The sequence below is a fragment of the Octopus bimaculoides genome, chromosome 1, assembly GCF_046866305.1.
Source record: "Octopus bimaculoides isolate indiv1 chromosome 1, ASM4686630v1, whole genome shotgun sequence".
Classification (NCBI taxonomy): Eukaryota; Metazoa; Mollusca; class Cephalopoda; order Octopoda; family Octopodidae; genus Octopus; species Octopus bimaculoides.
Window position 1 is genome coordinate 190,182,862 of NC_142928.1, and position 15,432 is coordinate 190,198,293.

A 15,432-nucleotide genomic window follows, 5' to 3' on the forward strand; every position below is an offset into this window, starting at 1 on the left:
TTACAAATACATTCCCAACTTTTAAGTTACTTAGAAAAAAAACCCTTGATTCAATAACACCGTGTATAAACTATGCTTGGAATGACCAATTTTAAATACTATTGGAACTTACACATAAGGTACAGGAATCTTATATGCATACCATTCCGCTTAAATAATGGAACTGCAGATACAATGTCCCTGCATATCTCACATCTGTTTTCATTCCTCAACTTCACTCCCTACTTCATATCTTATCTAGAATAACTATTGCTAAACCGTTTTCTTGCACCGTCTCCAATAAAGGGATATATAAAATATCCTGGAAACAGCTGTAAGGCCTTCTATTTATAAATGTTCTGAAATCTTTCATAGCCTTGGATTTTTATCTCATTCTGTTAATTTTTTATATATACACATGCTAATATATGATCTACGTTGGACTCCTCATTCGCATAATCACCAAACCTGGAGCTTAACTATAGTCTGTCCATAGCATTTACTCAGCATTACCTGACACCTTTGGGTCTTCTTGACACCATTACCTCTCATAACCTATATATATATATATATATATATATATATATATAAAGTAAACAGAAAATGGAGAAATATTGATTAACAACAATTGACTAACATCAATTATTACTTTTTAATTAAATACAAATAAACTGTATTCCATCTAACAGCTGTCTCAGCTTCCAATGTTATATGGTATTGCCAATGAAAATTCTGAAAATAATATTCATCCTATTTGGTAATACATCCGATCTGGAACATGGAGCTTCATCAGAGTGAAGAAAAATACATCAAAGAAAAGAAGAGAAAAGAAGAAGAGTCTCAAGATATATATATACATACATACACGCGCATATATATATATATATATATATATATATATTTGTTTTGCAAGATTTTTTATGTGAAATCGTGTGTTGAAACAGATGTTGTTGTACTTGGGGATGGTCATATTGCCAGTTTAGCCAATAAAAACACACGCACTGTATATTTGGTGTTATTTTTTTTTTTTCAGCTTTATATTACATTAATCTTAATCTTAATCTTATTTCGGCCAGAGTTCTTTTGTCACACTTCTGTGACCTCATCAGTGGTCCTTTGTTTCCTTCTTCTTTCTTATGTGTGTCTCACCTTGCTAACTATCAGCCATTTTGGCTGATAGTTAGCAAGGTGAGACACACATAAGAAAGAAGAAGGAAACAAAGGACCACTGATGAGGTCACAGAAGTGTGACGAAAGAACTCTGGCCGAAATAAGATTAAGATTAAGATTAATGTAATATAAAGCTGAAAAAAAAAAAAAAAAAAAAATTAACACCAAATATACAGTGCGTGTGTTTTTATTGGCTAAACTGGCAATATGACCATCCCCAAGTACAACAACATATATATATATATATATAGGACAAATTCTGGTTTGCATGAGTAAAATAGTGATTAGCATAACGTCACTTTATGATGGAAGAATAAGTATTACTTGCCTTCTCATGACTAGTTAATTAACCATGAAACATATCAAGGCAATCCCCTATATTTTTCTCTGTGTATAGGGAGTAACAATTGTTCACAGCAAATCCTTTGAAACCTGAAGGTTTTACTGTCTTAGATTTTCTAATTCACATAATTTTGTGAACAACATTATATAATGATTTTTTTAATTCTTAAGTCATTTATTATCTTTACAATTTTTATAATATTGCATAAAAACTGAAAATGCTATTTGATTTAAAAACCTCTATAATTTTCTAAATATTCTTTTGTAGAGAATTCCGGAGTCTGCTGATTGACATGGTCTTAGCCACTGACATGTCTTTTCATTTCCAGCAAATCAAAAACATGAAAAGTATGCTGACTTTGACAGAAGGGTAAGCATTTCTGATAACTGAAAATTGTTGTTTTATAAGCATGTTATATGAACTTGTATTACCATAAAGTATAAGAAGCATGCTTATCGGGCAACAACAAAAGATGTGTGAGAAGAAAGTTAAAAAGGGAACATGGGGACCACACAAAAAAAGGGATTAGTAACACAGGTAAAAAGAAAGAGGGCGAAAGGGAATATATAGTACTCCAAAGAGATAGAAAGTACAGATGCTGTGTCCAAAGAAGAGGATGCTGTTAATGTGATTGGTGCAATGAGATATTCTTTTTTATTTGTCTCAGTCATTTGACTATGGCCATGCTGGAGCACCGCTTCTAGTCAAGCAAATTTACCCCAGGACTTATTCTTTGTAAGCCTAGTACTTATTCTATCAGTTTGTGCATTAAAATTTCTCTAATGCCGAAATTTGGAACATGCCTCTCCAGGATTTTCCATATGCATATGATAGCATATCTCTCTCACTTCAGTGTTCAAGAGAGTAGAGATACTGTGCTTTCAGATGTTCCCAGTAATTAAGGCTTTTAACCAAAGTTATTTCTCTGGTGAACATTCTTTGTAACCTTTCAATTTCTTCAATGAGACTGAATGACTTAGGAGATTACTGTGAGCAGTAATCTAATCTGCTCAGAACTGGGGTTTTCCATAGAGTTAGCTTAACTACTGGTTCTCTTGTCACAAAAGTTTATAGGATCCATCCTACATCTGCATTTAAAGGTCAGCTTGATTATGTGGCTAATAAAAGATCATCATTTGACATGATTACTCCTAAGTCCCATATATCATTAGCACTTTGAATCATTGTGTTACCTTGTGTCAAATATTGTGATTTGTGTGAATTTCCTCCATAATGAAGAATCTGAAATTCTGATAGTCATCTAGTTTTTGTTTGTAACGTAATTTTTTCATGCTAATTTTGGTAGTATTGTTAGTTACTAAGGATAATGTCTCATGAGTCACCAAAAATTGCATTCAATACACACAACTCCTCTAGGTCTTTATACTCTTCCCACACCTCCATTGTTAGTAAACATGATTCATTTGTTATTCTAAACTATTTACATGAGTCTCCTCTCTAAGCCATATCCTTTCCCACAGTAATCACCCTCTAAACATTCAACTTCTTTTTTTTTCACCTCTGAATCTAGTCATCATTATCTTGTAAGTATTGAATCAACTGATTATTTCTTTAGACAACTCACATCATGTGGCAGTGAGATAGTTTGTATGCTGTCACTTGACCACTTAGAATTAGTAGTCAAATTTCTCTACAATTACATACTAACATCTTAAATGAAGAAGTACATGCTACATACTGTAGTTGTAGATACAGTGTCCACAAAATTGTGAGATATATTTAAAACCAAGACACCTTTGATGTCAGGTCCGCTTGAGATCAGGTTTGTCTAACTTAAACAACCTAGCAAAAACCAAAATCTTAGTAAGCAGGAAAGCAGATAAATCACAAATCCCTCAGGTAGATGGCCCTGCTCAATCTATGGGAAAGGTGTAGGGAGAAATTCCATAAGATGTACCTGGTGCAGGGTATGGACACATAAGAGATGCAGCATTATCAGAAGAAGGTTAACTGGGGAAATTGTTTTTATGTGTGGAAGGTGCAAAGGTACAACAAACACTAAAAATGTGCAGAAAATAGACTCCATCAAATTCCAGTGGGGATACCTAGTAGTTGGTAGCTTCTGTTATCTAAGTGACTGTTATCAGTAGCAGAAGTGGGTGCTCTGAGTGTAGCTGTAAGAATAAGAATAAGCTGGGCAAAGTTCAGAGTGCTCCTACCACTGTTGGCAACAAAGGGCCTCTCCCTCAGAGTGAAAAGCAAACTGTATTATGCCTGTCTGTAAACAGCTATGCTACTCAGCAGTGAATCACGGACTGTGACTGCGAAGGACATGTGTAGGCTTGTAAGAAATGAAGCTAGCATTCCTCGCTGGATGTGCAATGTCAGTGTGCATATACAACAGAGGGTAAGCATCTTGAGAGAAAATAAGAGGCATCAGACTTAGTGTGCAAGATAGACGACTGTGTTGGTATAGTCATGTGATGCATATGCACGAGGACAGCTGTGTAAAGTGCTGATCTCTAACTGTGGAGGGAACCTGTGGAAGAGGTAGACCAAAGAAGACATGGGATAAGGTGGTGAAGCATGACCTTTGAACGTTGGGCCTCATGAAGGCAATGACTGGTGACTGGGACCTTTGGTGATATGCTGTGCTTGAGAAGACCCATCAAACCAAGTAAAATCATAGTTGTGGCTGATGCCGGTGTCATGCAACTGACACCTGTGCCAGTGGTACATAAAGAGCACCTTTTGAGCATTGGGCCTCATGGAGGCAACATGGCCGATGCCGGTGTCATGTAACTAGCACCTGTGCTGGTGGCACAAAAAAAGCACCCATTACACTCTGGTTAGCATTAAGAAGGGCATCGAACTGTAGAAACCTTGCCAAATCAGACTGGAGACTAGTCCTCAGTCAAACTGTCCAACCCATGCCAGCATGAAAAGTGGACGTTAAACGATGATGATGGTGAAACAGCCAACTTCACAAAAGCCATCAAGAGAGTCTAATAAAAAGACTGCCAAGACTTCCCTAAATCAGACTCTATTTTGAAAAAACAAAAATACATGGACACATTGAATAATGGAGACCTAGATACATTGTATCTGAAGAATTACAGGCTGGTTAGGCTGGGACATCTTTGATCTCACCAATCAGCACAAACCTAGGGTTAAGCGTCAACAATCCTCTTACAGTAACTCATTTCCCTGTATCACTCAGTTAACTAGTTAGAGTTCTACCGTTCTGCACTATTTATCAGCAAATATACTTCACCTCTGACCCATCCAAAAATAACACATCATGTGACTGAAGGCATCGACCACATTCGGATGATGCTTTTTATGTGCCACTGGAATGGGAGCCAGTCAAGGAACACTGGCCACAGCTATGATTTTGGTTTTACTTGACTCAACAGGTCTTCTCAAGCATATCATATCGCCTGATGCATCAAGGGTACTCTTAAGTGGGCTGGATATGCAGTAGGTAGAAGCTGGTTGAGAACTACTGGTTTAGTAGATGATGAAAATATTATGCATAAACGAGAGCTGTTGAGAGTATATTTAGAATAGATAAGTATCTGATATTGTATTTGAAATGTGCTCCACAATATTCAGTTCTCAATCTACCCAAATCCAGCCTTCAAATATCAATACAAGACAAGGAGTAATTGATAAGGTTTTTCTTTCCCTTTCAGTAAGTGAAACTCTCATTTCGGAAGTTACATAATAAATGCAAAATTATGCAATTTGAAAGTAATAAGTAACTGAATTACAAAATTGCATTCAATCTGAGAGATGAGGTATGTTCAGGACTTCTTTCATTTAAGAAGCAAAAAAGAGAAGCTGTTTTCTTAGTTTAGAAGAAAATCAATACAGTTGATACAATGCAACTAATATTGAATAGATGCATTTTTTTAGTTTACTTACATTAAACCACTTCCTTCAATGTGTTGTGTTCTATCGCAAATTCATGTCTTGGTGATCTAGATATTAAAAAATACAGAGAATATTTTTGCCTTTGTTGATCATAAGAGATTATTTGTCCTTCTTATTGGATTCTATAATGTACACATAAGAAGCATTGTGCTGTTTGATGACATTTCTGAGATAAGTTATTACTAGGCAAGTTTATTGACCACACTATACATTATTATGATTTTTATATATATTTTTTCAACCTCTATTTTGATTATACTGATAATTTTCAATGGCATTTTTATTCACAAGCACACACACATCATGGTTTGGTTGTGTCTCTCAGGAGTTGAAATTGCTTTTTATCTATAGTTTGTTGCATGGCAGCAATAGCGTGCAGTTTGTAATCAATATCAGAGCCCAGACCCTTTGACAAGGCTGACTCTATTCTAAGGCTTAATATTAGAATAGATCTCATGTTAACCCTTATGTAACAGGAGAAGCTTACAAAATGTATTAACTATACAGGGATCTACATAACCCTCAGCTATCTAGATCCATATACTTAATGAGGTTATCTACAGGAATAGATCCGGTTAATTACAGATTTGGGAATAAGAATTTTGGTTATATATATGTGTGTATGTGTATGTGTATGTGTGTGTGTATGTGTATGTGTATGTGTATGTGTGTGTGTGTGTGTGTGCAGATAGTGACTCAAGGTAGACGTGACCATTTGTGTATATTTATTATAGTGTAATTACTGTTGTCACTGGAAAGTATATAAAATATGATCCAGTTAATACATATATACTGATTCAGTAAAACAGGTATTTAGTAAATAGCTATTGTGATATGAAAATGAAGACTGGTAATTGGTTTCAATGTTTGTAATTGATAGCAAAACATCTCGGCTGATGTAGTTCTGATCCTAAGAGATTTAGTACTGATAGTGGTGAGGTAGCAGCTGCCAATATGCCATTTTGTAGACTTATCCTTACATACAATGATTAATTTTATTACATTAGTTTGTCAGGAAAAACAGAGCCTAAGGTCAAAGAACCATTTGCTGAAATAGAGAGTAGGATTATTTGATTATCAGTGAAGACAGAAATAAGTTGATAAGGTTGGTATAGTTAATTATCAGTCAAGGCAGAAGTAAGTTAATAATGTGTCATATAATTTTCTTTAATGGACAAAAAAGATGTATATGGGTGAGAAGCTGTGCTTAGAGCTACATGACTGAAACTAAGTGTTTTTCTGTACTCTATTGTACTTAATACAGCAATGAACCAAAAACAAACCATTTAATCCCCCCGCTTTTTTTTTTTTTACTTTAAGCATATTTGATTGAAAGATGGGGGTAAAAACAAAAGAGATCAAAGAATCACAATACACATTTCTAAAGAGGAAAACGATTTGACAAAATGATCTTGGTTTAGTATTAAGTTAAGTGTGGCTGTGAGTATAAGATGGAGTATGAGAGAATGTTTTGCAGGTATGTTTAACACAAAGTTGAAAACATGCAAAGAAGTGGTCAAGACATTACTGTAGAGACAGTATGAATGTCAAGCTTAGAATTGCTGGTTTGGATGCTTGAGAGAGATGGGCATTTCTTGACATAGGACAAGTATTGTACCAAGTGCTCACACAAAGGTCATGACAAACTTCAAAACTAGATTGTCACTTTTCAGAATACTTTGTCTTTTATTGAAATTTCCCATTTATTTCCTTCAATGCTTTTGGCAGTAATATTGCACTTCAGCATGTCTTTGAAATGGAGCTTTTGAAGCCAAAACTAAGTACAAATGCTAACTTACCACAGACAATATTTTAAAAAAATAATCATCAGACATGAAGTATACCATAATGAAGCAGCTAATGTTGATAAAATGTCAGTAATTGAACAATGCTAAAGCAAGTTTAATGCAAAAAAAGAAACTTTCTTCAATAGAATATCAAGTATTACAAATTAATATAAAAATGTAACCAAATATCAGGGTATTTCAGTGAAATATTTCTCAAATACCAATGTGGTTGGGTGAGATTTTATTAAAAGCAACAGTATTTAGAATGTATACATATATCATGATCATCATTTAACATCTGTTGTCTATGCCGGAAAGGGCTGGATGGTATGTATCTGTCAAATAAATGAGAATGGAGTGCTCAAAACATGTTGTAGAAGATATGGTTTTTATTACAACTGAGAGTGAGACATTTTCTTGTGACTAAAGTTCAACTCTATTGTGATTCCATCTGAAGATCACAGTGGCATGAAACTCAGGTAGTAAGACACCTTTGAGTTTCAATAAAAATTATATGCATATAATATATATATATATATATATTTATATATACATTTATTTATTACAAAATGTTTCTAAATAATTATCTTTACAGCATTGAAAAATCTAAAGCCCTATCGCTTGTGTTGCACTGTGCTGACATCAGCCATCCAGCCAAAGAATGGTGTATGCATAAGAAATGGACAGATTTGCTTCTTGAAGAATTCTTTAGGCAGGTAAGTATCATAAAGACAAAGTGTTCAATTTCCATATACCAATGAACCAAATTTCTAAAATTTAACATTATTTGTTTTTTTCTATCCAGGGTGACAGAGAAAAAGAACTAGGTCTGCCATTTTCCCCACTCTGTGATCGAAAAGCTACACTAGTTGCAGAATCCCAAATTGGTTAGTTTATACTATATTTAAATTTAACATCTGTGAATTAACATTTTACAATATCCATAACAATAAAAGGATGTATTAAATGTATTAGTGATGAATATTTAAAATTAATGTTAACTATATATATATATATGTGTATGTGTGTATAAAATGTTTATAACTATTCTTCCTACAGGATTTATAGAGTTCATTGTTGACCCAAGTTTTACAGTTATGGGTGATGTCTTACAAAAGATAATATATCAAGTGAATCAGTCTATATATGCATGTACTCCAGCAAAAGTAGATGAAGTTATTTCAGAGGAAGTTTTTGAAAGAGCAGATTCTGTGAGCCCACGTTTAGAAAATATTAGCAATAACAGCCGTCCGAGTGCTAAACAATCAAGTGGTATGTATATAATTTGTTTATTTCATTAGTTTGTTTCAAATTCTTCTAAAACACTGCAGATGATCAGCTACATTAATAAATTTCCAACAGTCATCATCATTATTATTTAACGTCCACTTTCCATGCTGGCATGGGTTAGACGATTTGATTGAGGACTGGTGAGCCAGAAGGCTGCACCAGCCTCCAATCTGATCTGGCAAAGTTTCTACAGCTGGACGCCCTTCCTAATGCCAAACCACTCTGAGAGTGTAGTGGGTGCTTTTACGTGCCACTGGCATGAGGACCAGTCAGGCGGTACTGGCAATGACCATGCTCAAAGAGCGTTTTTTATGTACCACCTGCATGAGAGCCAGTCCAGTGGCACTGGCATTATTTTTAAAATGATAAAATCTTAACAGAGAGCTCTAATCCTCTTCATATATTCTAACCTGTTTCTCTATCTCTTATAGAGCTTATTTAACATAATATAGAGCTTATTTATTTTAATTTAACTATAAAATGGTACTACAATAAAATACTGCTACTCACAGTCATAATTACTGAGAGAAATTCACTAAAGGTACAATTGTGGTTGACTTGGCTAACATACATAATGAAGTACATGTTTTTGTTCACAAAAACCTAAATATTAACCTGCAAGCTCAACAAAATTAAGTATATCTTACTTTATCAGACATTTTAACACTATAAACCTAATTTCTAATTTCATATATTTACAACTCAGCTTATACCAAACCCTAACCACTACTGAAACTACATGCTATGCTTTGCTGCTTCGTCTAAAACATGCTCTCTCACTTTCATGGTCTGCTTGTCTTGTATAGCCACAAATCTGTCTAAAATGTATTTTGTTGAATCTCAGAGATAGCCTCAATACTTGTAGATCAGCCATCAGAATTGAAGTCATTTTGATATAAAATAATCAAATAAGATAAGGCTTTGACATAGGCTCTGATATGTGGGCAATATGGTAAACACAGCATCTCTCATATCTTCTCTAATTTACAAGATGTAATGCTATTTTTAAAGGTGGTAAATGACCCTACATGTCACCTGGTTTAACATACCACCTTCCCCGCCTCCTCCTAGACCAGTACAGTTCTCAGCTAGTTTTTCATCACGGACATCTTTGGTTTACTAAAGATGAGAATAAAATGGATAAATATACAAGTCAAAGCTGAGCCAACTAAGTATCCTGTATAGAGTAAAAATAACAGCCAAATCTACCTTAAATCACACTCTACAATCTTAAAAGTAGGATGCAAGGGATAATGTAGTCCTGAATTCCCTGCACATAAAAAAAGTTGGGATGTCCACAGCTGAAATATCTTCCATCATGGGTCTGCTTGATCAGAGGTGACTTGGGGCAGCCATCCAGAGCTTCAACAGTAAGAAACCTTTTGGGTTCTGGCCCATCCTCCCAGATTTTAACCTCTCATCTCCTTGCTTACAACTGCCTCCCTTTCTATCATAACTCTACTCAGTCAAAGAATATCTAAGTCTTGTGAGTTACATGGTGGCCTCATTTGTGCTACTTCCACAAACAAAACACTCAATACACTCTAAAGTAGTTGGCATTTGGAAGGTCATCCAGCCATAGAAATCATGCCAAAATAGACATTGGAGCATAATGCAATCTTCAGACTAGTCACATCCTGTCAAACTATCCAACAACAGCTAGGATGGAAGATGAACATTAAAAGATGATAATGATTATCAGCCCTATACACAACTTACTAACATGCAAACCTAACATCTCTATGTGACAAAAATCTCTCAACCACTATTCTAGGCTATATTCTAAATTCCAACTTTTCTCTGAAAGATGATGTTTATGCATGTGTACAATCCATTCTCAATGCACACATTTTCTTGACTTTCTCACTTACATCTCAACAAAACAGTCCTTCTTCCCTATTATTTTAAGTTCTGTTTTCTTTGCCACACTCTAAACACCTCCAGCTGTTTGATTATCAAAATGCATCGAAGACACCTCTGTGCGTCTTCTCCACCTTTTCTCTAAGGTTATATTTTTAGATGACTTTACAGAATATAATTCCTATTGGCTATCATTGTCTCCCCCCCCCCCACATTGATAATGTTGTCACAGAGGCTGAAGAGTCAGCCTTTTGAATTAGTTGCACCAATAAGTCTCCTCACCAACCCACATCTTTGAATATCTAAATACAATGAATTTCTTTCTCAGTTATAATCCAATATTTACCTCACCATCACAGTCTCCTTCCTCACAAGCTAATTTCAGTACTATTTAATTAAGAACTTCCACTCATTATTAACTTTATCAATCCCTTTAATACTTCAAGTCAGCTAATTAATTGGAATTGTGCCATTCTAGTTTAAATCTTCCTAATAATACAATTACTGTATCTATGAATCTTTTAAAAGAATCTTTAATAATGATATGCTACAAGGTATAACTTGAGCCTTAAACCAGATTGTGGAGGCACATGGCTTAGTGGTTAGTGTGTTGGACTTGAGCAAAACAGTTCATTTTCTGTTGCTCCAGTCCACTCAGCTGGTAGTAATGAGTAATCTTGTGACAGATCAGCATTCTGGCCAGGGAGGAATATATACACCATAGGCACAAGAGTGGATGTGTGGTGAAAAGCTTGCTTGCCAACCATATGCTTCTGGGTTCAGTACCACTACATGGCACCTTGGGCAAGTGTCTTCTACTATAGCTTCCGGCCGACTAAATCCTTGTGCGTGGATTTGGTAGATAGAAACTGAAAGAAGCCGATTGTATATATGTGTGTGTGTGTGTTTGTCTCCCCCCTTCCACATCACTTGACAACCGAGGCTGATATGTTTACGTCCTCATAACTTAGCGGATCGGCAAAAATGACCGATAGAATAAGTGTTAGGCTTACAAAGAATAAGTCCGGGGGGTCGATTTGCTCAACTAAAGGCAGTGCTCCAGTATGGCCACAGTCAAATGACTGAAACAAGTAAAAGAATAAACTGGCCCTAGGCTCTTTACAGAGTGGTGTGGACTAACCAAACCAGGTCATCATCAAGGAGAATTTAATTACTACAAAAGCATTTTGATAAGGAATTATTTACATTATTTACATTTGACGGATATTTGTCCTCATCTTGTTTGTTGTTAACACAACGTTTCAGCTGATATATCCTCCAGCCTTCATCAGGTGTCTTGGGGAAATTTCGAACCTGGGTTCTCATTCCTAAGGTATTATTATTATTATTATTATTATTATTATTATTATTATTATTATTCAGGTCACTGCCTGGAACCGAACTCGGAATCTTGGGGTTAAGAGTGCAGGCTACTAACCCCAAGATTCTGAGTTCAATTCCAAGCAGTGACCTGAACAATAATAATAATAATAATAATAACATCGAAAAATACCTTAGGAATGAGAACCCAGGTTCGAAATTTCCCCAGGACACCTGATGAAGGCTGGAGGGTATATCAGCTGAAACGTTGTGTTAACAACAAAGGTAAGGACAAATATCTGTCAAATGTAAATAATGTAAATAATAAACATTTTGAATTATGTATTTTAAAAATAATTGCAGTAATAGAATGATTCCACCAAGTTGGACACATAAAAATAATAAAACTTGGGGGAATCATTTTCACACAGTAGACAGAGAATACGCCTATTAAGATCAAGGAGAATATGACAAATATGTGAATAGTTTTGGGCTGTGGAGAGTTTGAATAATGCAAGATTATTCTTGATCTGAATATACAAGCAAACTAGTAAGGTGTTACTAAAATATATTCATGTAAATTTGAATTGAAAATAATTGTCATTGTTTAACTCTGGATCAGTTATGATCAGGCAAACATTAATCCAAAGTATCTCAGCTGTGGAGCATGCCATTTTTTTTTTGTACAGGCAATTCTTAACCAGAACTACATGATGCAATGTGTCCTGATAGGGGTATATTTTTTCTTGCAACTCAAGCAATAATCTAGAAGTTCCCACATTGGATTTCAACAAGATTATTCTAAGTAAAGAAAATTTTGAAATTACATGGTTGAGACTGTTGATACAAAAATGTATCTCTCGGTCATCATCAAGGAGAATTTAATTACTACAAAAGCATTTTGATAAGGAATTATTTACATTATTTACATTTGACGGATATTTGTCCTCATCTTGTTTGTTGTTAACACAACGTTTCAGCTGATATATCCTCCAGCCTTCATCAGGTGTCTTGGGGAAATTTCGAACCTGGGTTCTCATTCCTAAGGTATTATTATTATTATTATTATTATTATTATTATTATTATTATTATTCAGGTCACTGCCTGGAACCGAACTCGGAATCTTGGGGTTAAGAGTGCAGGCTACTAACCCCAAGATTCTGAGTTCAATTCCAAGCAGTGACCTGAACAATAATAATAATAATAATAATAACATCGAAAAATACCTTAGGAATGAGAACCCAGGTTCGAAATTTCCCCAGGACACCTGATGAAGGCTGGAGGGTATATCAGCTGAAACGTTGTGTTAACAACAAAGGTAAGGACAAATATCTGTCAAATGTAAATAATGTAAATAATAAACATTTTGAATTATGTATTTTAAAAATAATTGCAGTAATAGAATGATTCCACCAAGTTGGACACATAAAAATAATAAAACTTGGGGGAATCATTTTCACACAGTAGACAGAGAATACGCCTATTAAGATCAAGGAGAATATGACAAATATGTGAATAGTTTTGGGCTGTGGAGAGTTTGAATAATGCAAGATTATTCTTGATCTGAATATACAAGCAAACTAGTAAGGTGTTACTAAAATATATTCATGTAAATTTGAATTGAAAATAATTGTCATTGTTTAACTCTGGATCAGTTATGATCAGGCAAACATTAATCCAAAGTATCTCAGCTGTGGAGCATGCCATTTTTTTTTTGTACAGGCAATTCTTAACCAGAACTACATGATGCAATGTGTCCTGATAGGGGTATATTTTTTCTTGCAACTCAAGCAATAATCTAGAAGTTCCCACATTGGATTTCAACAAGATTATTCTAAGTAAAGAAAATTTTGAAATTACATGGTTGAGACTGTTGATACAAAAATGTATCTCTCGTTCATTGACAAGAGCTTAAACAAGTGTGTCACTTGGAAAATTGTTGTTGGTTTTCTCTTTACACAGAAGTTAAAATACCTGTGTCTTTATTACTGGTGACATTGATCATTTGTACAACATACCTGTGTGTTTATTTTATTACTAATGACATTATACACTTGGTTACTTCACCACTTTATAGTTAGAGCTGAAAATTTCTATTTTGAGATTTCACAACAGACTTAATAAATGTAAACAAAGCTTAGTGAAATGTCAACAAAGTGAAATTGTTTCTGTATATATCTTGTGTGTGGAGGCGCAATGGCCCAGTGGTTAGGGCAGCAGACTCGCGGTCATAGGATCACGGTTTCAATTCCCAGACCGGGCGTTGTGAATGTTTATTGAGCGAAAACACCTAAAGCACCACGAGGCTCCGGCAGGGGATGGTGGCGAACCTTGCTGTACTCTTTCACCACAACTTTCTCTCACTCTTACTTCCTGTTTTTGTTGTGCCTGTATTTCAAAGGGACCAGCCTTGTCACACTGTGTCACGCTGAATATCCCAGAGAACTACGTTATGGATACACGTGTCTGTGGAGTACTCAGCCACTTGCACGTTAATTTCACGAGCAGGCTGTTCCGTTGATCGGATCAACTGGAACCCTCGACGTCGTAAGCGACGGAGTGCCAACAATATCTTGTGTATATTCTGTAACTTCTAAGTTTGATCAACACAAATTTAAACCTTCAATATCTCTACTGCAATTTGGTGTTGAATGTTTATCTTCTCCATCTTGAGCAAACTCCCCATGCTGCTGTTGAAGTTTTGAAGCACTATTGAACTTTTCATTTTCAATAATGCCATCTTATTACTTGCACAGTGGCTTATTTTTTAAATAAGTAGTTATGTGGAAGATGGCAATGAAGTCTTTTCTCATCTGGGCTATGCCCACCTTCTCTTCTATAATCTGTGTAGTCATATAGCTCAACAGCAAAAAACCTGTTCTGACCCCTTTTTTCAAAAGCTGCCTCCCATTCAACTATAACCCCACTCACTTGAAGGAAACTGTAGCCATGCATAGCAACCTCACTAGGGCTGGTGCGATGGGAAAAAAAGCACCCAATATTCAATACATGTTATAAAGTTGTTGGCATTAGGAAGAGCACCCACCTATAGAAACAATGCCAAAGCAGGCATGGGAATATGATGCAGTCACCAGACCCATCAGATCTTGTTGAACAATCCAACCTATGCCAGTATGGAACATGGGCATTAATCAATGATGATGTTAGGTATATTAGTTTACTGAAGGAAAGTGGATAAGTTATGCCACAGCACAATTTGAAGTAGGCCTAGAAAATAAAAGTCTACTTTCATTATTTACATCAAGTGTATGCCTTGTTGCAAGTAGCCTTACTGCTTTAATAGTTCAACAATTAAATACTTCTAGGAATGATTATAGAATTGCTTTCAAAATAATATGTGGATTAAAGGAAGATTCACAAGTCAGCCATTACTTCTATGCACCTAGCCATAAATTTATATCAGGTTAACAAATAAACTGTGATAATTATTCAGTAGTTATAGATTCACATTTCTTTTTTTTTTTTCCAAGTGTTCGTTACACAATTTGTATAAATTTTGTTTTCGTTATTCTCTTACTGATTCAGCATTTCCTATTCTCTGTTCATTTCCTATCCACTGTTTCTAAACAGTGAAAGTCTTCATTGGCTGCTACAGGAAGTTCATTTCCTTCTCAGACGTACTAACAACAAATATAAAATTATATATTCAAAGAACATTTTGTAAAGAGGAAATACAATTGGTCAAAGAGATTTACTACTTGTTCTTATACAGAAGCTTATTCAGATGTTAGATTTACAGCTCCCTTCAGTTCATTGTTGACGAT

General features: G+C 35.2%; 1 protein-coding gene across 28 annotated transcripts in view; it reads left to right on the top strand.

Moving 5' to 3' along the window:
• Nucleotides 1-15,432, top strand: part of LOC106875208 (dual specificity calcium/calmodulin-dependent 3',5'-cyclic nucleotide phosphodiesterase 1A) — a 1,569,442-nt gene that overhangs the window by 1,543,451 nt on the left and 10,559 nt on the right. For all 28 annotated transcript variants that reach the window (XM_089364164.1, XM_089364142.1, XM_089364159.1 and 25 more), the window contains 4 exons: nucleotides 1,760-1,861; nucleotides 7,772-7,892; nucleotides 7,982-8,063; nucleotides 8,236-8,448. In XM_089364164.1, the coding sequence (XP_089220290.1) occupies nucleotides 1,760-1,861; nucleotides 7,772-7,892; nucleotides 7,982-8,063; nucleotides 8,236-8,448 (518 nt within the window). The remainder of the gene's footprint in view (nucleotides 1-1,759; nucleotides 1,862-7,771; nucleotides 7,893-7,981; nucleotides 8,064-8,235; nucleotides 8,449-15,432) is intronic.